Source organism: Numenius arquata, chromosome 2 (assembly GCF_964106895.1).
Source record: "Numenius arquata chromosome 2, bNumArq3.hap1.1, whole genome shotgun sequence".
In the NCBI taxonomy this organism is placed as follows: domain Eukaryota; kingdom Metazoa; phylum Chordata; class Aves; order Charadriiformes; family Scolopacidae; genus Numenius; species Numenius arquata.
The window spans coordinates 118,210,036-118,234,712 of NC_133577.1; the positions used below are offsets into that span (position 1 = coordinate 118,210,036).

At 38.2% G+C, this 24,677-nt stretch overlaps 1 protein-coding gene across 2 annotated transcripts in view; it reads left to right on the forward strand.

Annotated features, from left to right (window-relative positions):
• The window catches only part of ORC5 (origin recognition complex subunit 5), a 68,818-nt gene extending 46,364 nt beyond the window's left edge, over positions 1-22,454 (forward strand). Inside the window, exons 13-14 of one of the 2 annotated variants that reach the window (XM_074168780.1) lie at positions 18,171-18,283; positions 21,910-22,454. In XM_074168780.1, the coding sequence (XP_074024881.1) occupies positions 18,171-18,283; positions 21,910-21,955 (159 nt within the window). In that variant the 3' untranslated portion in view covers positions 21,956-22,454. Of the gene's footprint in view, positions 1-18,170; positions 18,284-21,434; positions 21,499-21,909 lie in introns of those variants that run through there. The other variant, XM_074168779.1, reaches the window with a different exon arrangement.
• The last annotated feature ends 2,223 nt before the right edge of the window (positions 22,455-24,677 follow it).

Genomic DNA, 24,677 nt, shown 5'->3' on the forward strand with positions numbered 1-24,677 from the left:
AGCTGACTTGAGATTAGTGATAGTGTTGTGTCACCGGAATCTTTGCTGATGTCAGGTATTTGGATGGCCCAGTGTAAGTCATCAGTGTTTTTCTTCTAAATGTAAGTCTAACCTCTTGGTTAAATAAGATTCGTCAGTCACTTTCATCAGTGCTTGAGCTACTTCTTTTTCTTTGTCTCAGCGTCTTCTTTGTCGGATGTAAATGCCAAGTTGCAGCTGTGATAAACTGGACATCCACAAACATAACATACATATTGCTATCTTTACTTCCCATTCTGAGGACAAGAAACGTAGCGGTGTATATTTATTCTGAATAATGGTCATAAAATTGAAATGGTAAAGAGTGTATTTTTGGGCACAGCTGCCTTTCTGTCAGTCCATTACATTATTGGATTCTCCTCTTACAGAGAACCTGGGGAACAAAGTTAGAACAAGTTAGGAAGAACGTGGAAATTACCGGCACTGTGTGCATCCCTGGCACCAGAGAATGTGGTGTGGCTGGTTCCAGGGAGCCCTAAGGGTTAAATGCAGTTAAGCCTTTCCCCAGCTTTCTGGGAACCTGGCAGTGGCTTTCTTTCAGTTGCTTTGTAATGGGAGAAACAATACCTGAATTCAGCCCTGGCTTGTGCTGGAGAGGGGGAAGGATTCAGGTTATAGTGTCAGAGGCACAGTTGCACTCGGGCAGTATCAGCAAGTGCTTCACCCTATGGCTGAAAAAAGTGGAATGTTAACAAGGCAAGTCTCAGATAGACCATATGTATGTAGGGTTTTGTTGGTTTTTAATCCATTTCTCTCTGCTTGTGGTTTTCTTTTTAGTTAAATTAATCATGCTGTTTTGAATAGGCTGCATTCTACCGCTGGGAACTGTAACTCCGGCTCCGGCTGGTGATGAGCCAGACTAAAAGCAGGGAGACACATATGGGGTTTTTTGTGGATTGTGCTCGGGCAGAAGAGCGAGAGGCTTCTCACTTGAAGTGAATAAGCATTTAGAGACTAAAAGCTATGCCCTGAACCTAAATAATGATGACTAGCCTCTGAAAAATCTTACGGTGAAGTATCATTTCATTAGTCAACTGAATGGAAATTATGTTTCTGAATTAATAACTAACTTTTTGTGAGGCAGACGATCCTGCATACTTTAATAGCTACTGACTGTATTTCATCCTTGATTTCTTTAACAAGCTACTACTGTTGAAGACCACCAGGAAGGTTTGGTCAGAGGAGGCTGCATGGGAATCTCATGCTTGTTTCAGTTTCCTAGATTTTCTTCCTTCTTTTAAAGAAGGATTTGGGTTATGTCTTTTTACAAAAAACAAATACCCCACAAAAAATACACAAAACCTAACCAAAGCAAACAAAATTAAAACAACACAAAAACCCCTGCCACAAAACAAACTTGATAAGCATGTCAGTGTTTAGTTACTGAGTTGTTGTACATTCATCCACATCCAAACATTGTTTTGTCTGGAGCACAGAAGTACTACATAAATTGTTGAGAATAACTCTGATAAGGCTGCCCTGCCCAAGTACTTGGTATGTTTGAATGTGTTTATATTTAGCAGGTACCTTCTATTCACTGTTTCTGCTTTTCAGACTGCTTCTTCGTTTCTTGAGTATCTTGTAGCTTGTTTTCCGAAGGAAACAGACTTAATTGTGTATCTGTCAGTTCTTTCACCCTGTTTATATCCTTTACACCTTTTTTGAGCAAGTTTCAAAGACTTTCAGTCTTAGAAATCTAATGACAGTTGGTGTCCGTGTTCATACCCTCTGTTCAGGAGACTCTTTAGCACGTGCACAGGTTGTTTTTCTGTTTGACCTGGTGCTGGCCATTTAGCGAGGACCTAACCAAGACCCAGGCACAGGATGTGGAGCATCTTCTGCTGAGAGCTGAGGGGAGCAGGAGGAGCGGAAGGTCTATAGAGTGTAAAGGGATATAGTCAGCAATTGGAAGGAGTTGCTGCTCTACTCAGTACTGGTGAGTATCGCTGTACTGAGCTGGAGTATTGTGTCAAGTTCTGGGCTCCCCATTACAAAAGAGACACGGACATACTGGAGAGAGTCCAGTGAAGGGCCATGAAGATAATAAAGGAGTTGGAGCATCTCTCCTATGAGAAAAGGCTTAGAGATCTGAGACCCTTCAACCTGGAGAGGAGACAGCTTGGGGATTTTATCAATGTCTATAAATACCTGAAGGGAGGGTGCAATAAGGACAGACCCACGTTCTTGTCAGTGGTGCCCAGGGACAGGACTAGAGGTAAAGGCCACAAACTGAAACACAGGAGGTACTGTCTGAACATCAGGAAACACTTTCTTAATGTCAGGGTGACTGAGCACTGGAACAGGTTGCCCAGAGCAGTGGTGGAGTCTCCATCTTTGGAGATATTCAAAAGCCATTTGGACATGGTCCTGGGCAGCCTGGTCTAGGTGGCCCTGCTTGAGCAGGGGGGTTTGACCAGATGACCTGCATATGTCTCCCTGCCAACTTCAACTATTCTGTGATTCTGAGGGGGATAGAAGTGGCTGAGGTTTTAAGAGACATGGGCAGAGAGGTGTCTGAGATTTTTGTCTTTGGAAAAGTTTATGGATAAAAATCTTCCTCACAAAACAATTGTTTATTTAAGTATATTTAAATATAAAATGTTTTATCACTTAAGTTTAATCATGTTAAGCATTTTTAATATTCTTGCAGTTCTGTACCCCAAAATGTACAGCTTTTCTACAAAGCAAAAGAAGGCTTTATAGAGAGCTTCTGGCCAGAGAGGCTACTATTTCAGATACCGTCCCGGTCAATGATGTATATTTTTTGGCACATGCTAATGCTTTTATAAACGTGTTTTAGTCAGATTATAAGGCTTTCAGAACATACCACTGCACAAAAATGTTACTTTATAGTTATAGAGCAATGTTTTTACTTCTAATTGTTATGAAGTAACAATTTTATCATCCATTTCAGGCAAAAAGTGTCGTTACTGTTCTTCTCTTTGAGGATATGGTACTTGAATGATCATTATTAATTTGAAATATAACAAGCTTTAAATAGAATTTTTCGACTAACATGTGGGCTAAACCTTCCTGTAATCAACCAGCCAAGCCATGCATACACAGGAAAAATAAATTGCAATATGATGGCTTTTGTTGTGTGAATTTGTCTGTATTGTTTAGTTGCTTGTTAAATACTCAGCTAAATCCTAACTGGTCATTTACTTTCTCTTCTTTAAGAAAAATAACAAAAAAAAGCTAAAGTCTGCCTTGGTGTGAATTATGCTTGAACTGGGAAAAAAAAAAAAGTGTCCATACGAAAACTACTGTCAAATGCAAAACCTAAATTATTGTAAAACAAGACATTATTTATATCTCTTCTACAGTTAGAACACTCTGAGGTTTAACTGTTCGACTGCTGTATGCAAAACATACATCGCTGGTGGTTTTGTTTTAATGTTTCTTAAGATGTAAAGCAGCTAGTTTCCATATCCTTGTATTGGTTGTTGAGGGCTTTGTGGGAAGAGAGAGGGCATTCACCTGCAGCTAAAAGTAGCCTTTTTCATATGGAATTGTAAATTTTACCAGTTCAGCTACTGGAATTATATTTTCATTGTCTGTAAGAGCTTCGTAGGGAGGTATTAAATGTATTTAGTAGTATGTGTGTGTGTATTTATGAAGGACTTAACTATTACAATCAAGATAAGTTGTATACCAAACACATTGTTTTGCCTACCCTTTAACTGTGAACACAAGATTAAATTCATTTGTTACATTTTATGTTAGACAGGCGGATCCACTGCAAATGAAGTAAAAAGGTCAAAACTGGAGGTAAAATAGGAATAATTTATGCAACTAATATATACATGTGATTAGGTTTATCTCTCAGACTGCAGGATAATACTGTTGTATTTGGTAAAATAGAGTTTTCTGGAAATCATTGCCTGCTTTGCTAGGAATGTGATTTCCTTGACAGAGTCACGTAAGTATGTTTGTTGATATCTGTAAGTATCTACATGGAGTTTTATTTCTCTTTGAGAAAACTGAGTTTTGGATAATACATATTCACTGCTTGAAAAACCTCCCCCACTGCTTCCAAAATGTCAACGCCGAGCACAGGGATTTAGTCATGCAACTTCTATTGAGATTAATTGGATTTATATGGCTAAATCCATGCAGTTCTTCTGAAAATACCACGATCCCTTCTCCATAAAATATAACAGTATGTTCACAAACATAGTATCACAACGAATATTTGGACAGAACAGTAAAATCAGGTTTAGTTTATGTTTGGAGATGAGTAACTTTTGGTTTACTATAAATGTAAGGGTTCCTGTTTAAGTATACTGAGTGAATACTAAGCATGTGCTGTGCTTGCCTTAGGGCTTCATTTTTTTTAAATGCGTGAAGCATTTACATAGGAGTCTTCTGTACTTAACTCAGGAGGGGGAAGAGCATTTCTGATTCATTAATCCCTTTTTCTTTTTGTAAGTAACTGGGTCCTTCACATCATGCACTCAAGAGATGTAAAATATACAAAGAAGTGGGAGGGACAAGCAAAATGATGCCTGGCTTGCTATAATGCATAAATTCAAAATCTATTTCTCTTTGCAAGAGAAAAAATAGCAAGGGGAAGAAGGGCAGCACTAAATTTACTGAATGTGCTTGCGTGATATGCAGGTTTGGGATAATTATTTTCTCTCTTGTTCAATAAAGTGAGTTGTTACCATGGTAGCATTCATATTGCACAATTTCTCTGTTATAAAATAAATTGAGAACAGTTTTAGAGACAGAAAACTCTTTGTATGAACGTTTGTTCTGTTAAGGGTTTTCTTTCAGGTGCAAAACTGTGTCTTAGAAATGCAGTTCCTGAGGCTGGGATCTTAAAACTATTCTTGAGATGGGGAAGTCTCAGTACACTTCCCAGACAGAATGAGTCAGGTTTCAATGATAAGTAGTGCTTCTGCATGACAAGATGTGCAAGGGTAGAGATAGTTTTGGGGATTTAGTTCTGAACACTGGTTAAGTTGGAGGAGATCTGCACTGCTACTTTCAAGAATGTTACTTCTGGTAGTAAAATTGAATACAGCAATTAAGAGGGTACAGGCTGCCAGGCACCTGAAAGAAATAGCCTGGTTGTCCTGATCCAGTAATTAACTCCTGCCAGTAGCCACCCAGCCTGTGTTCTGTTTTTAACGTGTCTTCTTGGACAAGATGTGTTGAGAACCTCTTGCAAAGCAGGTCAGAATCTTCAGTGGCAAAGGGGGAAATGCCTCCAGTGGAAGCATTTTCAAGCAGAGTATACCCCAGGCAGTGCTTTGGTCTGTGATGCTTGAGTTTCTCTTACTGAAGAACAGCAGATACCAACACTTCCTGATTGCTTGGTTCTTTGATAGTTCTTGTTGGGGTTTGTTTTGGACATGTATTGACTGCAGTGCAGATTCTTGTATAGAGAGGTTAAAACGTATTTGAGGAATATTTTTGTCTCTGTTGACTGAAGAGATTCCAGAAGATAGCCTTGGGAACTCCTGATCTACTACAAAAAGCTTATGCAAAGGACTCCAAGGAGGTGGAAGAGTGTTCAGGATATAGTACTGTCAATTGGAATGACCTTTTCATCAGACCCTAATAGTGCATTTGCTAATTCATAACTGCGACTGCTTCCTCTCTGTTTCTGCAGTTTTGTTTTTCTCCTGCGTTTTCTCACTACAGTAGGCAAATAGCCATATTAGTAGGAAGGTGACTATCTTTCATCTGTGAAATCAAAAGGCTTTGTTGATTGCTTGATTCTTTCCTACTTTTTTTGCACCTTGATCTCTTTATATGGATTTTTCAGAGTTTGGTGATCAATATAGTACTTTTGAGGGGGATTAAGCCTTTTTATGGTGATTTAATTTTAACACTAAAAAAACCCCCAGATTTATAAACACTGAATATTACAGAAAAGTCTTGACACGATGATTATTCAAAGAATACTGTGGCAATTACAACCATCCGCTGCAAAAATAAATATGTTAATTAGTCCTGGAAATTGTGTTTCTTGATTGCATTGTATTCCACTGAAACTAAAATAGGACACCTTGTGTTGGTTCTTTTATGCTTTTGATCCATTCCTGAATTACATGGAAATTGCATATTACTATTTTAGACTCTCTTGCTCCATAAAAGATTTGTCATGATACAGGAGTCATATAGTCGGCGTTTACTAACTACACAAATTTTAACTCCGTCCATATAGCAAGATGTTTTTAAGAATCTGAGGGGGGAATTTGTGTCTTGTGTTTCTGTCCATCTAAATGGTATTATCCTTGAATGCCGTAAAGGCAGAAGTTATACTTGGCTCTGTACTGTTCCAAAGCAATGCTTCCCTTTTGCAGGTATTGAAGTGGCACAGGTTCATTGTCACTGCTTCAAGGAGTGAAACAGTCCCAGTAGATTGCTTGAAGTGTAACAGCATTTGATATAAGTTTTCTCTCTTCCCCCGTTCCAACCTGGCCGATCCCTTCCTGCAGATCGCTTGTCTACAGCTACAGTGCAGTTGAATTCACGGACCAGCGCAGTTGGTGGGTGTGCCGTGTGCCAGCGCACTGCTTCACTGCTTCATTCTTGCCTTGGTTGGCTGATGACTTTTTTTTACCCAACACGTGAGCTTGCCAAACATGTGAGTGTCAAAATCTGTTTTTCTCCAGGTTAGAAAAACGGAGTAATAGCAGTACAACCGTAGAATTTCACAGTTGTGTTAAAGGGTGATGGAAATGGCATTAAAAAAAAAACAAAAAAGTGTTGTGTTTGAAGAACAGCGTTTTTTCCTTTCCAGTTAATTGCTGACAGATGATGTTTCATGCTGACAGATGATGTTTCGTGCTCTCTATCTGATAAAACCAAGTATAACTGAATAAAAGACAGAAAAATGGTAGTTAGGACCACTTTCCAGGATAATCTATGCAGGAGATATAAAGCTATTTGTAGATATCATTTGCAATTGCATCTAAGATGTATTTAATGGGTCATTGAACTTAAATTTTTAATATTTTATGACTTATCAATTCATGGATGACTGAAAGCTTTACTTTCTGTAGAATGGCTAATACAAATGGATGTTATAAATTTATAGCCTCTATTGTAGCATACCTAAACTTAAATTATAGTTATAGATATTTTTTTTTAAATAAAGCCAAAATTTCTCACTGTATGTTATTACAACCATCCGCTCTGTGCCATTACAGTGGGGTTTCATTGTTTTTTTCAAGCAACTAGAGGGGTGAATTGACTTCCTCAGTGACAGTCTTCATCTTTCTCTTGCTCCTGGCAGGACCGAACTGCTAGATTTACTGAGCCAGAGCAGAATATTCTCCTTGAGGGAAAGTATTTTGTTTGCTGGAACACTCTGAGAGGGAAGATTCCAATTCTGCCCATTTCCCACCGCTGAGAAGAGCAACTTTGCAGCGTCCTCTCTTCCCTTGTGCTGGGTGGTGACAGACAGCCAACCTGGAACTGGAACTCGTGTTCCTCCTTAGTGTTTTGTCTATTCTGTTAAGGATACCTGTGAACAAAGATACACCAATATAAGCTTAAAGGCCCTCATTTTGTTAGGAAAGGTTTTGAACAGAAGAGTGACTGTTCCTCTCAATTGCTGTTGTATGAGCTTTGTTTGTAATGGTTGGTTTGTCCGGGATCCAACATCACATATGAAGTCAAGTTCTAATTATTGTCTTATATGAACTACATGCCTAAAATCAGGTTCCTTTTTTTTTTTTAACTCCCCTGTTTACTGGTGTAAAACCTACTGTGACTTAATGCCTCATATGCAGCTCTTGCTGAGTGCTAGGCATAGTTGTTTCTAACTTCTTGGTGTTTATGTGCAGCCTCGTAATACACTTCTCCTCCAATGTGTTGATTAGGTGCATTAACAACACAATTCAACAATCTGTTTAGCTCCAGTTTGACAATACAAGAACATGAAATGTCGTATTTCAACAGGTCAGATCCATATTGTCAACAATTTTATACCTAATTACTGAAGTCCCTGAAATGAAGATTACTGGGAGCTGGTTGTGGATATCAGGGCATTTCTTTTGCTTACAATTTTACTGTGCTCTCTCCTAAGCATCCTTTGCCAGTCCTTTCAAGAAACAGCAGGAGGAGGCCAGGAGGAGTCTGTTTTGTACCAGTATGATGTACTTGCGTACTTTTAGTGATTCATACAAGTTGTTTCTATTCTTTTTTTTGTTACTGTTTATTCCAATTATGGTACCACTAAAATGTGCAGAGTTTTATGTAGTCACAACGAATATAGTGTTGATTGCAGTCTTCTTCAATACTTGTCATGAGCAGTTGGGATGCAGTGTGGTACTGTGGAGAGTGTTCAAAGATTTGGCTTAGTAATCTCAAGATACAAAATAAGTGTATCTTTAAATTGACATTTTTCAGAGCAGACACCCACTTCAGCATACAGTGTATTTTACCATTTGTCTAGCCTTGTGGTTAAAATGTCTGGTTTTTGCATTTCAGAAGTATTTGGGTCAAATCTTCCTGGAGTGGTTGTTTTAATTAAAAATTCTTAATATCTTATTTCTTTATACAAGATTTGGATCAATATCCTTTTAACACTTAATTATTATAATAATCCAAAAATAGACTGCAGTCTGCATGTTGAAAACCTTTTTCTTTCTTGGAGAAAGCAAGATAGTTTAGTCTCAGAAGATACTCCCAAACATCTGACTATGAGAAGTCTTCTTTAATTTCCTGATTTCTGCTTGTAGCGTATACAGAGTACTGATTTTTTGTCCTCAGAACAGGTTCAAGATCCTAATTGCTTTAGTTATTTTTTTAATGCAAAATTATATTTGCAAAGAGAAATCCTTCATATAGCAGTAGAAGGCTAGTTACTCTGTGTGTACACTTCTATGTTTTACTAAGATAGCATTAAAAATTTAGGGGCCTTCTGTAAACATCACAGATACTTGGTAGTATTTTTAAGGTTACTTTTTTCTGTTCTTGATAGAACATACCTTGCAATATCTAGAAATGCTGCCATTGTGGGACACAAGTGTTATAAATGAAGGACCGAAAAAAACCAGGTGAAAATTTTTTTGGATTTGGGGATTTAAGGTTATATGCTTGGTCAGTTGCATGAAGGTTTACTTCTGGAAAACAGTCTTCGTGTCACCTTCCTCGTCTTCTAAAAACACTTGGAACCTGAGACCTCTGATGCAGAAATGAATCGGGGGGTGGCAGGAGGATACTTCTGTTGGCTGCTTATTGCCTTTGCCTTGAAAAATAGCCAGCCTTTGTCTGGTGTCCACTTTATGAAGCTACCTGACTTAAGTAATCAAATTAACTGTATACATCATTCCCCAAGTGTTTCTTTGACCATCTGTTACCATCTTCGGTTGCTCTGATTTTGAAGTATGAAATAGAAAGGCAAGTACTTTTGAATTATCTGTCTATGATTCATATCTATAGTCCTTCTGCTTAGGAATGCCTTTCCCAGGTCGTTACGGAGTAAATTAGATGCATGTACCTCCCAACAGATTGCAAGTACATTCAGGCCTTGTTTTTTGCATGTTTTGGAGGATCAAAATAAACTCCCCCATGATCAATGCCAGAAGTCTTAAGAAATTTCTGAAAAGATTTCCAAATATATCCTCAGGTACAGAAAATAATTTGATCCTTTCAGAAAAATACTACATTAAGCAAATTTCTTGCATGCCTTTCAGGGCATTATGAAGTACTTTAATTGATCCTCAAAGTGCAGGAACGGACTCAGAAATACTGATTTATCCATGCATCACTCTGTAGAGGATTTTATCCTTTTTTTAAAAAATTGATGAGCAGAGTGAGGCAAAGATTGTTTTGAATTGCCTTTTATTTTCCTTTTTCTCCTTAGGCAAATTGATTAATGCAAAAGTAAATGTGCTAAGAGAAAAAAAGGGCATTTTCCTAATATATAGTGAATAAAAATAATGAAGAGAAAGGAAATCCATCAATACTTTTGAAAGATTCCTTTAATAATAGTTTCAAAATGGATAAATTATTGAACTGCTTTTAAAAAGTGATGTTACTGTAACAGTGAGTGGGCAGAGCTAATCTATGCAAATGCTTTTGAGGTACTAAGAAGTTTTCCAGAAGATGGCGGGGGAAGCTGGATTTTCATCATCTTTTTTTTTTTTTTTTTTTTGGTTCAGACTGCAGAGTATGGAGAGAATACAGTAATTAATACTGACAGAGCCCTTGCAGAGACCCAAGAGAAGGGTAAAGGGGAAACACAAGGTGGTAGGATATAGAAGATGCAGATGATACATTTTACCTTTGGTGAATGCATTTTAACAGACATATTAAGTCAGACCAAAAGTGGGTTTACCCACTGTATTACTTCTCACAAGACAGTAAAACTGTCTGACTACTGCCGATTAATATCGGACATGCAGGAAAAATATAAGACCGGGAAGCAGAGGATGGGTATAGTCTGGTATATGTTACGGCTGCTTATCATCTGTGGCTTAAATGCTTGCCACAGAGTTTATGTTCTTTGCATTTAGCAGCCTCTGGTTCTATTTCCTTCGATGAATATGTCCAGTTGCTTTCTTAAGTCCATCAAACCCTCTACCGCCTCACTGAATTTTCAGTGGCAAAGTGTGTCGCAGATTAACTACAAATTTGGGTGAAGAAATACCTCCTTCTCGGTTTCTTGTTTGCTTTTTTAAATTGCCTTTTTAGTTTCCTGGGTTGTTTCCTGGATCTTGTTTCAGTTCCCCCATTTTAAAAAAATACAGGGTTTTTTTTGGAAAATAGTGATTTTGGGAAGAGTTGTGAGGATTAGAGATAATGAGACAGAGGAGAGATGAAAGGATGCTGATGAGTCAAGATTTGTAGCTAGTTAGTCACTGAGAAAAAAAAAACCTAGAAGAAAGACTTCTAATTGAAGACAGCGGATTCTAAAATATGAATATCAATTCTGGAGCAAGGTGAGGAAGTGTCTCCTCAAAGGAAGAAAATACATTTGCTTCACTTGAGATTGAAGGGAAAAGCCACAAGGAAGCCAATTGCAGGGGAAAGTGCTAGAAATAAGGCAGCTTCTAGTATGCAGAAAGGTGTTCTGTGGCCTGAATGACAGGAGAGGGTGGGGTGGTGCAGAAAGGGAGGAGGGGAAAAGGAAAAAAGCAAAAGAGGCACATTTATCCCTTGAACAAGTCTGTGAAATTGGCAACACTTTCTATCAAATATTATTTAGTGTAAATGGGACACAGAAAGTAAGACTGAGTGGAGTAAGACAAGTGGTGAACACTGATTCACCACTGAACACAGTGGGGAAAATACTGTATGAGAATGGCTCTAATGACCTGTATAATAGAAACCGAAAGAATATTGTAGTTTAAAATTCAAGGTTGATGTGCCTTGGGCTTAGTAAACTTTTCTGCTATGAAGATATGCGAGAAATACCTTGAAGGTGGTGAGTATGGTACAAACTGAGTGGGTTTAACAGCGTGAAATTCAAGGTTATGTACTTGAGGGTAAATAAGCATTTATTCTGAAAACAGGCAGATCATCTTTTAGAAACTGAAGGAAGAGGAGGAAGTTTTGGCTGTCTTAATAAATGACTGAGTGACCAATATGATGAAGCCTTGAAAAAGCTAAAAGGATCACTTTTTAAATCTGTAAATCACATACATTTGCCCTAAGTGAACTGAAGTCTGAGGAGACACTGAAGACAGATGCAGAGTAACAAATACAAAAAGATTTCATTAAAATATAAGAGTATTCCAATCAATAGGTCTTGAATAAAATTACTTCGGAAACTGAAGCAAGTTTTCCTCTCTCTGTATCAGTAAGATTCTGGAAAAGTCTTCTATGGGAGTCATTGTGTTGGAGGGAAAGAAATTGTTTTTATCATCATAGAATTTAGTTCATTCGTGAAAAAGATGGCATGACATGATGGCTTCAGTGACACAGCCTGATCTCAATCCAGTAAATTTTCTATCGTACTCAGGACAGGAAATAGAGATGTTGTGTGATAATCCATAGGGAAAAATGTGATACAAATCTCCTTCCCTGCCAGGCTGTCATGTCCTAGAAGCAGCTAAACATCCCTAACATCATGATCCAACAAACGTTTTTTAAATACTTAAATGGGTATAAAAATAAAGAAAAAAAGATCTGTTAGCCTAAGCAACATCAGTTTTTGAAGGATAAATGGTAGCAGTAGTAGTCAGTTGATTTCCTTCCCCATACCCCTCGCCCCATAGTAATTAAACATTTAGTGAATATAACGCTGTCACATCTGGAATTTGTCAACACATTTATGTCTTGAAAGTTTGTTTAAGTTAGTAACTAGTGTTAAATTCTGTTTGACCCAATCTGATGAAGTCTTCTGGTAAAGTGTTGTCAACCCGTTGATGAGAGATGCAGAAATTACTTAAAAATTGGGAAGTGTGGTGTATATTACTGCAGATAAAGAAATAACACACGAGGTACAGGAGAGTCAACACAAAATAATGAAGTAACATTTATGTGAGAGAAATGCCAAAAATAACCAATACAGGACAAAGAAAGACACCAAATACAAACGTTCATAGAAGAAAAAGGCTTGCAAAGCAGACTGGGTCACTGTATTTGCCATGCACTGTAAGGATCCTATACAGCCACTGATGTGATGTGCATCGTACCAAAGTGAGGGGCATAGTGCTTGTGTGGAGCACCCCTGAGACTGTGGCTGGGGCACCCCTGTCTGCTGCTGGCTCTCTTAATGTCAAAAACACTTTGGCTGCATTCAGAACATAGTTTAAGAGAGAGTTGGATTAATTTAAGCTGAGAAAAAGGTAAAATACATAGCTGAAGCGTATGTGGTAAACAGTAAAGTGGTGAACACTTTAACTGCACACTGGAAGGTCATAAGCAATTTGGAGGTGTGTAGAATAAGGGTAAAATAAGGCAAGAATGGCATGATGTAATTAGTACTATCAGAGTGTTACTAGAGGATGGAAAATTAGACCAAATACTAAAAAAAAAAGAAGTTTCAGAAGGGAGGTGGTGAAATGTTTTCCCACCATAAGCATTTAAGATCTGATTAAATGATAGGTCATATCACCCCATGCAGACTCTTCTGTTGTGTTTTTTTCATTGAAAGCTTTGCACAAGAAATAATTCAGAATCAAAACCTGTTTGTTAAAATCTAAGCGATCAGAAAAGTGTTGATTTATTTCAAATAATTTATATAAATACAGTTTTAATCAATTACTGGCTTAAATATATATAATTGTAACATTCTACTGTTACCTTTCTGTATGAGCTTTTCTAACAAGGCTCTCATACTGAGCATACTCCAGCTATAATTTTGATTGAAATTGTTTTGAGCAGGGTTTTTTTTTATGCTTACATAATTTGTACTAGGGTCATTGAATTTCACTCCAGGAGACTATTTCGGCAGTCATTTTGACTGAAATGTGTTTTCTAAATGGCATCTGGTTTGCAAACTGTCTTGTTGCATAGCAGTGGTTTTAGCATGTGCGTGAACGCAACTCTCGGCACTGGTGGGTTTTGAACAAGTGCAGAGAGCTGCGCGTTTGCTTTGAGAGCCGGGTGATGATGATGCTGCAAAGCACTAGGGTGTAGATAAATTTTAATATGACTGTGGGAGAATGTAGTACTGTCATCTGATGGTACTTAAATAATGAAAGTTATTAATTTCTTGGTAGGTTTGAGGTTCAGAATCAAGAAACAGGTAAGGCCGTGGTTGAAAGCAAGCCAGACTGAAGAGTTACAATTAACATTGCATCTTGGGCGAGATAATTGAAGATTATTGACTGTGGAGATGAAAAGTACCTCACAGATATCTAGTACATCTCTACCAGTTTGAGATTGGTCCTGCTAGTGTCTTTCATTAGTATTTTGTCTAGTCCAGTTTAAAATGTGCCACTCAGTGAGATTTCAATCACATCTCTTAAGGCAACAACTTTTTCTTTTCCTAATGGCCAGCATCACTTTCTTTGTTTAGTTTTAGCCTATGGATTTGAGATGTGCCACACACTTTGTCCCAACTCTTTCCTGGGATAATCAATCACCGCTTACCCAAACAAACCACGTGTTTCCCTGTATCTGGGGTCCTAATTCTGCTCATGTTTTGCACCTCTGCAAATGTTTTCTGGCTTCTCGTGGTGTCCTCGGGAAGAGCCTGGCCTTTCTCAGCAGACAGCCCTCACTTCTGGAATCCTTCTTGCTTCCACGCAGCCGTGTGCTGACAAAGCCAGTCTTTGTGTCTGCTTGAGGAATGATGCAAGGCCCATCTGTTAGCTCAGGCTGATAGGAAAAAAGCAGCCTTTAAGGATGGCCTGTGGGTTGCTTTGTTTTTTCCAGAGGTTTCAACGTCCATGTTCAACCAGTGAATCTCCAGAAACAGTCTAAGTGGTCATTTCCTACTGGCAGCGACTTTCAGCCATGCTTTTATGATTATTCTCACCTTGCATCCAAGCTTTCAGCAGCAGGTTTCTCACACAAATATACTTCAAAGAAAGCTCGCTCATGGCTTATTTTTAAACATACCAGAGACACCTGTTCCTTCACATTTTTCAGATCAGTAACTTCTTCAGATTTTCTTGTTATTCCTGTAGAAAATTCCATTTACTTATTAACTTTTTCTGGTATTAAATCATTACCAGATCTAACTTTAATTTTATGAATAGCTTTAGAATATTTCTTCCAACTGTAATTTCTTTTGTTCAAAAGATTCTCAATAATTATTCTTTCTTATGTCACCCACACAGTTTTTCTGGCTTGTTTCTGGTCTGTTCTTGCCAGATGTTTTTCCCCAAGCTTTTGTGATTAATGAAATGGAGCCACTGTACCCATGGTATTAAAAAAAAAAAAAAAAGAAAGAAAAAAGCTTTGAAAAGTTTTTTGTTGAGAAGTGCAATTAGTTTAACATTGCATGCATATTTTTCCCAGCTGTGTTTCAAACTTTTCACGTATCTTCATTTAAGAGCAGATTGCCTCCAAAGTTCTACAACACCTGAATTTTTGAAATCGTAATGTTTTTCCAATGCTTAAGTTATATGTGGCATTTGGGCCTTAAGAATTAAAAAATTGGTGATTTTTAAAATTTTGCTACAAATACTGTCTGAAACCCAGTTCATTCCACTCTATTCTGCTTTACCAGGTGGATGCCCATAGTAGGCACAGAGAGAGAGACTGTTTATGTATATGCTGTTTTATGCAAAAGCACTCATCTCCAGAAGCAGTTAGAATGAAAGGCAGATCTCATAATGATATAATACCATACATATAACTTGTTCTTCATTCCACTACCCCCACCTCAGTTGGCTTTTAGATGTTCAGTAAAGAGGTGCTTGAACCTCTTGGGTCATGAGGGAATTGAACCTTCTGTGTCCTAGAAGGCTTCTTTACCATTTGGTGAAGATAATCATCTTATTTTTGTTAATTGGATCTAGAAAACTAGGTTCAGCGCAAAATATTTGAGGAACTTAATAATTCCACATCTACCACAATTGAATCTTTTCTTCTGACAGAGCAAAGTTGCCCCATTCTGTGGCTGATTCATCTGCAGGAGAATCCTACTGTATTGTATAAAGCAGAAAAAATGAAGAAGTCATTGCTTCGGGGTGACAGAACTCACTGTTTTCGATTCTGCCTGAACGTGTTGAAGAATCTCTGCAAAGAGAGCTCCAGGCTGCTGCCCCCTCAGCATGTGGAGATCTCTGCCTTTCTCCATGTACAGGCTGGACATCTGTAACTAGGTTTTTTATTCTGCTCCAAAGACTCACAAGTTAGGTGTTTTAGCTTGTAACATTTGGCTCTGTAGAGGAGCTGGTCCCTATTTACTCCCCTTAGATATATGTTCTTTTTGTCTCTACTGAGCCTCTTTGGCGATAAACCATTTCTTACCTGCATGAATTGAAAATGGCAATTCTCTCTACTTCTATCTTTTTAAGCAATCTCAGGACCAGGACTCACTGTTTAAGCACTCACTTCCCTGTGATGACATTTTTATTAAGCTAAATAAATAGAGGATTTGTGAAAGAAATGAGAAAAGGGCTGCAGTTTGCTAAGTAAGGTTGTGTTGCTCTGATGATCAATAGCTTCATTTGTTGTCTTGTATTATATATTGAGTCTTTAGAGTTAATGTCTTGAGTCAAAAACATTAATGAAACTTAATATCTAGTCCCATGCTATTTCAGATTTATTGAGTCAGCCTTTAGTAAGGAATTTTATGATGCTGACCTTATGTTACACACATAGCATGTGGTGCTAGTTGGAAAAGAAAATGGTTACAAGTTGTTAAAGTATTGCTGGAGCATTGGTAATGCAGCAGCGAGGTCACTTTTACATCCCACATAAAACTGAGGTGGGTCCAGCTCTAAACTCTCTAGGCTTTTGCTGTGCTGGTTGGGAGCTTTTAGGAGCCTCCTGCCATTCCTTCGTTGGTGAATTCTGAATGTGAGACCAGCTCCAAGTATGTATTGCAGAAGGGATTCACCGGTAATGGTGCACTGGGGTGTAAAATAGCAATTGTTACAGCAGATTACTCCAGAATGCTTCTTTGCTGACTGAATAAGGACTTTGTTGAATGAAGAATCTAGAAAAATGCGCTCTCAAACTCATGAGTATTTTAAGACTACAAACACCTAACAAGTTTGAGGCTGATCGCAATTCAGTGATATGTTCACAGTGAACATATATAGTGTTCGTAGTATGTAATGAACAGGATTTTGAACCATTTACCATATACTGAGTTCAGTTTTCTTAAATGCTGTCAATGCTAACAATTTGTAAATCATGTGCTACACTTTAATGTAACTTATAGACCTGAATTAAGTAAATGGAATGTGTCTTTGTGAATATGGTAGGTCCATATTCCTTAACCAAACTTCAAAGACTTTGCAGACTGTTGGTATCCAAACTATTGTTGTCTAATCCATATAAAAGAAAGTTAAGCACAAGCTGTTATAAGAATTGCCTCATTCTTGGTGACCATAATTTTTTCTATTCTCCACAGGTAGTAGTCTTTTTTTTTTTAATACTATATCCACTTAAGGGAAAACTTTAATAATTATTCCTACCTCCTGCAAGCACTGTCACAAATTTGAAGACCAGGTTCACTGCCAGCAAAAGAGTGGGGTTATTATTGAGTTAGGATTTTTTTTTTTTTGATTGATACTGGTAAGAACTTGCTGCTGCTTTTTATAGCAATATGCTTCCTTGAAGGTTTGAACTGACACTCTCTTTCCTGATATATTTATTCTTCAGAAATTCCTTACTATGCTATTATCATTACAGAAAGGTAGATCATGGCTGGCTGTTTTTTTTGAAAAGTAGATCTGTGGTCGGATACCAGTTTTTCACAGAATGTAACCTTGTTGCTTTGAATTGTCAGTGGCATCTGTAGCAAAGGCCAGGGAAATTTGTCCTTGTTTTCTGCTTTTACCTCTTTCTTTCCCCTGGGAGCTGAGAGGAGGCAGTGGAATCACCACAGCGTTTTTTTCCTAACTGAGGCAGAACAGACTCATTGTACTCAGTGGTGACATCCCATGACTCCAGGTTAGTGATACTGCAGTCATCATTTGGAGGAACAAAGATAGTGAAAAATACGCTAGTACATTGCTATTTTGGTAAAATAATCAATGGATCGGTCAAGGCACTGTATGTGTGTTTGTAGGCAATTTTTTCTCTTTTCAGGCCGTGCTTTTTTTAAGCACACAATCTTCCAGCCTTTCCTTTCTAACCTTCGGATTCTTTTTCATCTGGAGTAAAGCGATACATCAATCTGTTCAAAATGTGGTATGAGCTGGCACAGGAATATCCAACTTTAAGTGTGAAAGTTCAAGAGGAGTCTTCGGGTATAAAGGAAAGAGAATCAAAGTCTCTCCTGGTTGACAGGCAGAGATTTGGAAAATGTTCAGCTCATGCCTATTATTCCCATTCCCCATATTGCCTTTCTCTCTTTGATCATAACTCCAGGATAACCCTTGATACGAAGGATGAAGGGTTAGCCTGTGTCTCTCACTGCCTGTGCTGAAAATGTAACAGGTTTGCTGGGTGCAGAACTCTGAAAATCAGTGAGCAAGTCTGAGTGACTTTACGGAGAAAGATGGGAATGATGACAAACAAAAAAAGGAAAATGGCTACTGCTATACACATTAGCAAAAATGACTAACATTACTGATGTCTCTTGTTCGTAGATCACCTCTCTTGTGACTCTCCAGCTGTTATCCATGGTTGGCCATAATGACCAGCTTGATGGACCACGATATAAATGTACTGTATCTCTGGACTTCATCAGAGCTATTGCCCGGTGAGCTTATTAGAGATCATTTACAGTTGTATTTGCTGACTTGAAAGAGACTTCAGAACCAGTATTTGCTCAGTCATTAGCTCTCTGCAGACCAGAACAGAAATCTGTGGATGTTTACTAAGAATGAGTGAATGAGTCTTATTTATGAGAAGCGTTGAACTTGAGATAAGTTTAGTCCAATTCTTTGTTGAAAAAAATTTTATCTTACAGTGGCAGTATGTGTTACAGTAACATACTGTCTTTGTGCTTAATAAAGGTCAGGGGCTTCATGTGAAAATACTGCTCTAAAATGTCAGTCCTTTTCATTACCAAAAGGCATATTATGGTATTTGAATCTGAAATGGTATTTAGTTCTTAACAGTGTTTCTTGTACATACAACATAAAAACTACATAGGCTATAGAAATTCTTCCACATAGTCTATCTTGTGTGGTCTGTAGTTGATACAGACTAATTCAATAAATGAATGTAGGTACCTCAATGGCTCTGTTAATTCAGAGCCTTCAGTTTTAGAGTCTGAGAACAGTTCCAGGTCCATCAGGAGAGATGATGATAAATTACAGGCAGAAATGCATGCAGTATATAGGCAACAGTCAAACCTATGTCTCATTTGTATGAAATGCCAGCAGCATTACCTCACACCTGTTGCTGCAGCCAGCTTATTAGCAGGTCTTGGATGAAGAGTCTACAGCCGATCAGAGCCCAGAAATGACATGTGGTGAAAAGGAGGAGAAATACTCTCAAGGCCAACTCTTCTCTGTAATGTGGGACTTCAGAGGAACCCGTGTAGACTGCATCCCATAACCCGATTGCACATGTTGCTTCCTGAGCTATTAAATGTCCAATAGCCTTGTCAGCAAACTCCACAGACACACTTACTTCAATTTGCAGTTGGACAGGCCGTAGAATGAAACCTCATCTGGTTCAGGCCTGGCTGGACCAGACTGACGGAATCTCCACAACTTTGCTATGTCAATTTGCTATTCCCAGCAATAAAGTTGCTTGTGAATGATGCCCTGAAAAATCTCCTATTGCTACCAAGTGCAGCAGACCATCCACTTGTACATCATGGATCGATCATCGTGTGTACAGACATCCCCAAGTTCTTGTCTCTGTTCTAACTCCAGTGGTGAATACAGAGACCAGTTCAGAAACTCTGTATGAACTATGAGGGTCCTTGAATTAAGATACTTGAAATCATGTCTCTCTCCTTGCACCTTTAACATCCTTAGAAATTATATTGACTCCATTAAAGTTGCAGGAAGGTAGAGGTGGCCAGAACACAGGACCAAAACTTGTCCTGTGCAGCTCATGCTTACCACAGAAAGTAGTTGTTGGAGACACTGACACTTCAAACCTCAGTGTGTGGCATAGTGCTTTGGCTTGCTTTCCTTTAGGTCAGATGTGTGTGTTTATATATGTATCCTGACTGACCTTTCCTGCATGTTATGAGGAAGAAAACTACTTTTTTCCCCCAAAAAAGTGCTTTGGAAGTGTTTATGTGCTGCATACATAGGGCCATTTAGATGAGCTGACAGATTTTAAAGTTGGCCTGTACTCTTCTACTGTTCCCCCCCTTTTTTTTTTCTTCTCGCTTTGATCCTTTGTTTCACTTTTTTAATTAAGAATCTTTTCCAGCCCACAGTCTTTGTTAATAAGGAGGATGATCCATAAAGATACAAGGTTTCATGAACCCATGATAAAAGGACTTCCCCCTTGTCTCAGTGGGGCTAGCTACAGGGCGCAGGCATGATATTCTGTGCTTTAAGAAATTTCATTTTCTAGCTGTGCCATAGTCTTGCAGCTGCCTGTAGTTTTTAACCACTCGTGGGGGAGGTTATATTTGTTGTACAGAAGGAGCTACTTTACCATTTCAACCAAAATACACATGAAGTAAGCAGCCCGTCTCCTGATTCTTTTTTCTTTCTTACTGTAATAGTACTAAAATAAGTTTGTTAGGCACTAAAATCATCAGATACCTCAGCATTGTTACCATCTCAGCCTTGCTACTCTAGTATACTTCCTAATGGAAGGCTGAAGAGTGCAAAGAGCAGGACAGAAAACCATGCTCTCTCCGTCCCCTCCTCACGCCATTCAAGCTGTTCAGACTGTCATTTCATTTTCCTGTATTTTTTTAAGCAAAAGTGTAATCTGCATTTAAAACAAAACAAAAACAAAATTGGGTTCTTTTAAAGAGTAGAAAACATAATGTCTCTTCCTGGTGGCTTGTAATGTGATAACCACTGGCCGTGCCGAGTCTCTCTTTAGTATCACAGAACGTCATGTCTGGCTCTATCCTGTTGCGTTCATTTAGTCTTTGCAGAGATATTCACATGCTTTTTACCACGTAGCGCTAATTACACCTTTGGCTGAAGGTAAGGTTAGATATTCCTTTGTTAGAAATCTTTAGTTTCTGTTTTAGGAATTTCAGACCTAACTTCATGAATTTTCTGTAGCTGAAGTAGGGATCTCTTAATGTTTGTTGAACGTAATGGATCTTTTCATATAGTCTCTAATGAGCCCAGTTGTTATGACAGGACAATTGTGTTTCATTTAGTTGATAAGGTCAGCATTTGTTAGAGCTTGTGATTTTGTTTCTGTGGAAAGCCTTGTAACTAAAGCACTTTTATTGAGTGACACGATGTCATGTGAGTCTAGCAGTGGCAGTTAATTTCTTTAATTTTGTCACTGGATTATTAAGTAGACTCAAACATGGTGTCTTGTTATGCATCTTGGGGATTCCTGAACTTTTCCTCTCTCCAATATGAAGTTTTACAGAAACTTTTTGAAAAGTGGGTTATAGAATGATGTGTGAACAGAGAATATTAAATGACTGTAGTCTAACAAATAAGACATTCAGCCAGTTAATCTCACTTAGCATTGTGAGCGGTTATTTTTGCATCATTGAATACTTTTTAAAAAAAACTTTTAATTTTATACTTGTCATTATATGCAGTAATTTGCATTATTTATTCAAACAGTAAACCCCAAAGTCTGAGTGTTAGATTGTATAGCAGAATGAGTTTAGAGACAAAAAAATAATTATATGTTTTATTCTACTGCTGTTTCATTCTGCCTGCCATTAAAGTACAAAAGTATACATTAAAATCTTCTATCCCATTGAGTGGCTTTCTTCAATTTTTCAAATTTAGCTATGAACATGGGTCAACTAGTGTCAAGACTGAAAGAACGCAGACTGCAAATGAGTACAGATGAAGGAGTTATGTAGTACATGCTAAAACAGGTGGTTTGGAAGTTGAACAAAACATTCAATAGCATAAAAGATTGCTGCTTTGCATCACCAACTAGAGGATCATGTTTACCGTATGAAAGTCTAATCTTATTAACTTTTATATGTTTTTACTGCTTAATGATTGAAATAATCTTCCAGTTTTTACTAGAAAGCTGCTTTATTTCTTTTTTAGAATCTTACAAATTTTAAATAATCAGAAGACAGGTAAAGAACACTAGAAGTTCAAAAATTCATTCATTCTTGATTGCATTTCTTTGGGGGTTATTGCTTGATTTTTGACTGTGCAGAAAGTCCTGCGTGTGCTGTCTCCAAACAGGTTAAGGTCTTAGCACTGTTAAGATGATTGCTCTAATATACTGTGTTTTTGTTTATAGGACCGTGAACTTCGACATAATAAAGTACTTGTACGATTTCTTGTGAAAACAAGCTTCACAGCCATATGGACACTGTGACAATGACTAAGGCAAGCTGTGTTCATCTCTCTACTTAGTTGGCCAGAAAGAAGAGTATTTTGGCTCTTTTGGATTTGTACAAACAGGTGCTGGCCCAGCATGGAACCTGATGAAAATACTCTGATTGGTCTGGGTGGATCTAAGCAGAGGACTATTTACCAGGGACCCTGTAGTATTTGGAAGCAATGTGTTAATTATAAACAGCAGGGTTTGAGCACAATCTGTTCTACTCTTAATGATGTTATCTTAACACTGAAATTGCCTGAAACCCATTTACTTAGGACTGCATTTTGCTCTATGAACTCTCCCCAGTGCTTTGAACGTGGCAGCAGCCCTTGTTTGTATGCCCAGTCTTTTCACTTCCTCTCCACAGGAATCTTTGCAGTTGCCTGCCAAAGCAGCTTTTCCTGAGGCCACCATTTTAGGAGAGTGGAGTAGTAAAATATAATAAACATAAGAACATATTTAAAATCAAGCTGGTATAAATCCTTCTTTCTCTTCAGTCATATCTAGGCAGACTGTTACGCTGTTATATGGAGATCACGATGATAGGAAACTCCCAATTAATCACCATACTGTCTTTTTGCAGACCATTCATAAATGTTGACTATGAATTTATTTTTACAAAGCTTTATTTTAAAAACTCAGTGATTCTTAAAGTTCTGTCCCGATGTCAAACGTGAAAGGTTTTATTTTTGTTTATTTATTTTACAGTCCTTTTATGCTCATCCAGTATATGTAACGCCGTTTGGAATGAAGGTACATTAAGCAACACACTGTGTGATGGCTTTTGTAACAGTGTCTGTCCTGCAGAGGAGGACGGCACAGCTGCCTTTCCATCAGAAAGGGAGAAATTCAACAGGTGACAGAGTATTCCTGCAGCAGAGCCCCAAAAGAGTCGGAACAGTGAATAATGAATGTAGTGTTATAACAAAACTTCAGTTTTGGACATACATGATGGAATACACTACAGTTGTATTTGTCTCCAGTTTACATGTAGAGGATTCCCAAATGCCGCTACTTTTATGGGGTATTAAAATCCCCTGATCCAGTTTGGGATTATTGTCTTCGTGGATCTGAAGATTTCTGTCACCTTCTTGAAAACTTCAGGTCCCACAGCCTGTTTCTGAGATGTTTTACTCCTGACAAGGCCATGTCCTGTGTTGAGCATTATGGTTTTTTCCAAGGAAAGAACCATCGTTCTTTCCCCACCTTGTTCTGATATTGGAGATGGTCAAATACCCTGAACATGTGTAGCTTTTTCTTTTTTCTTTTTTTTTTTTCTTCTTTTTTCTTTTTCTTGTTCCCCCCCACCCAATTGTGGATGTGTAGCCAGGCTTCTGGATTCAGACCCAAATGAACGAGTTCCAGGTGAATCTAAGCGACAAAAGCGTCTTTCTGGCCAAGCTGTCGCTTCCCCCCTCAGGAGAGTGTGAAAGGGCAGCAATGACTCATCTCCGTGATCCCTTTTCCTTCCTACCGCTGAGCTGAATCAAACCCTGCACCTGTCCATGAGGTGGCAACGTTTGTCATGCTTGCTGAAGTGCTTGGCTGCAAATACATGACCTGTTTCAAAATGTTTACTACCTGCTTTTGTTTTTACTAATAAAAATGTACATAAGGTGAGCTTGGTGCTAAACTTTACAGCGTCTTCCCTTTTTGGAGCTAGTGCTGGGCTGAGCTCAACTCTTGTGAATCTTCAGTATGACTGCCATGGGCTAGAGATGGAGAAGAAAAGAAGGTTTGAGGTGTTCAGACATAAACTACTCCATGTAAAGCAACAGCAATCATCATAGATTTTTGTGACATCTGATCTGGATTGGAATTTGATATATGAAGCATAATTTATTAAGCGCTATAACTCTTGAGTCACAAAATTTCCAAAACTCTGTAGCCAACCTTGTTTACAGCTTTCAGCAAAATAGGGCAGGGTGGTACTGCTGGGGAGGGACAGCTTTTGAAGCTCCCATAGCTCCTACTTCATGGTTGTCAGGATGGCTGAAAACCTTGGAACCAACCAAGCAGAAGTAAGCAGCTCTTCTTTAGGAAGCTTTTCTACCAACAGCAAGTTGTGACTAATACCACACTTCCACTCAACCTTCATGAAACTATCACAAATACTCAAAAATAGTTCCAGATATACACATTAAGAGAATACAAGGGGAGCGTAGGAGACAGCTTTACAGGTGTCCCTACATGAGTATATGGATGCACATTTCAATCAATAACAAATTTCATCATGTTAGAGACATTTCCAGGCAACATTTATATCTCATTTCCTATGGGAAAGAAATTAACCAGTTGGCTTAGTACATGGCCATTTCAGGAATATTTCTAATGCTGCTTATGATGGGGATTGATGAGAGATGAGATGCAGATTCAAAGGTTTCAAACAGAAAAAGAAGAACCAAGCATGATGGTGTTCTACTCTACCAGACCCTCAGAACTACCAAGCCCCAAATTTGGAGCACAAAGTATAGAAGACATGGAATAAAGGTCATAGAAAACAAACGCTGACAAAATTTGGTGATGCTGCTATTTTTTTCAATGTAATTTCTTCCACACCAGCCTTATGATCATTTCCAATGTAAGTCTGAAGGATGAGGATAAAATTTTTTGTAGTTAATTTGACTGAAATTAGGTTAACCGGAGAAGGAGTAGTCACTGAGGATCCATTAGACAGAACCACT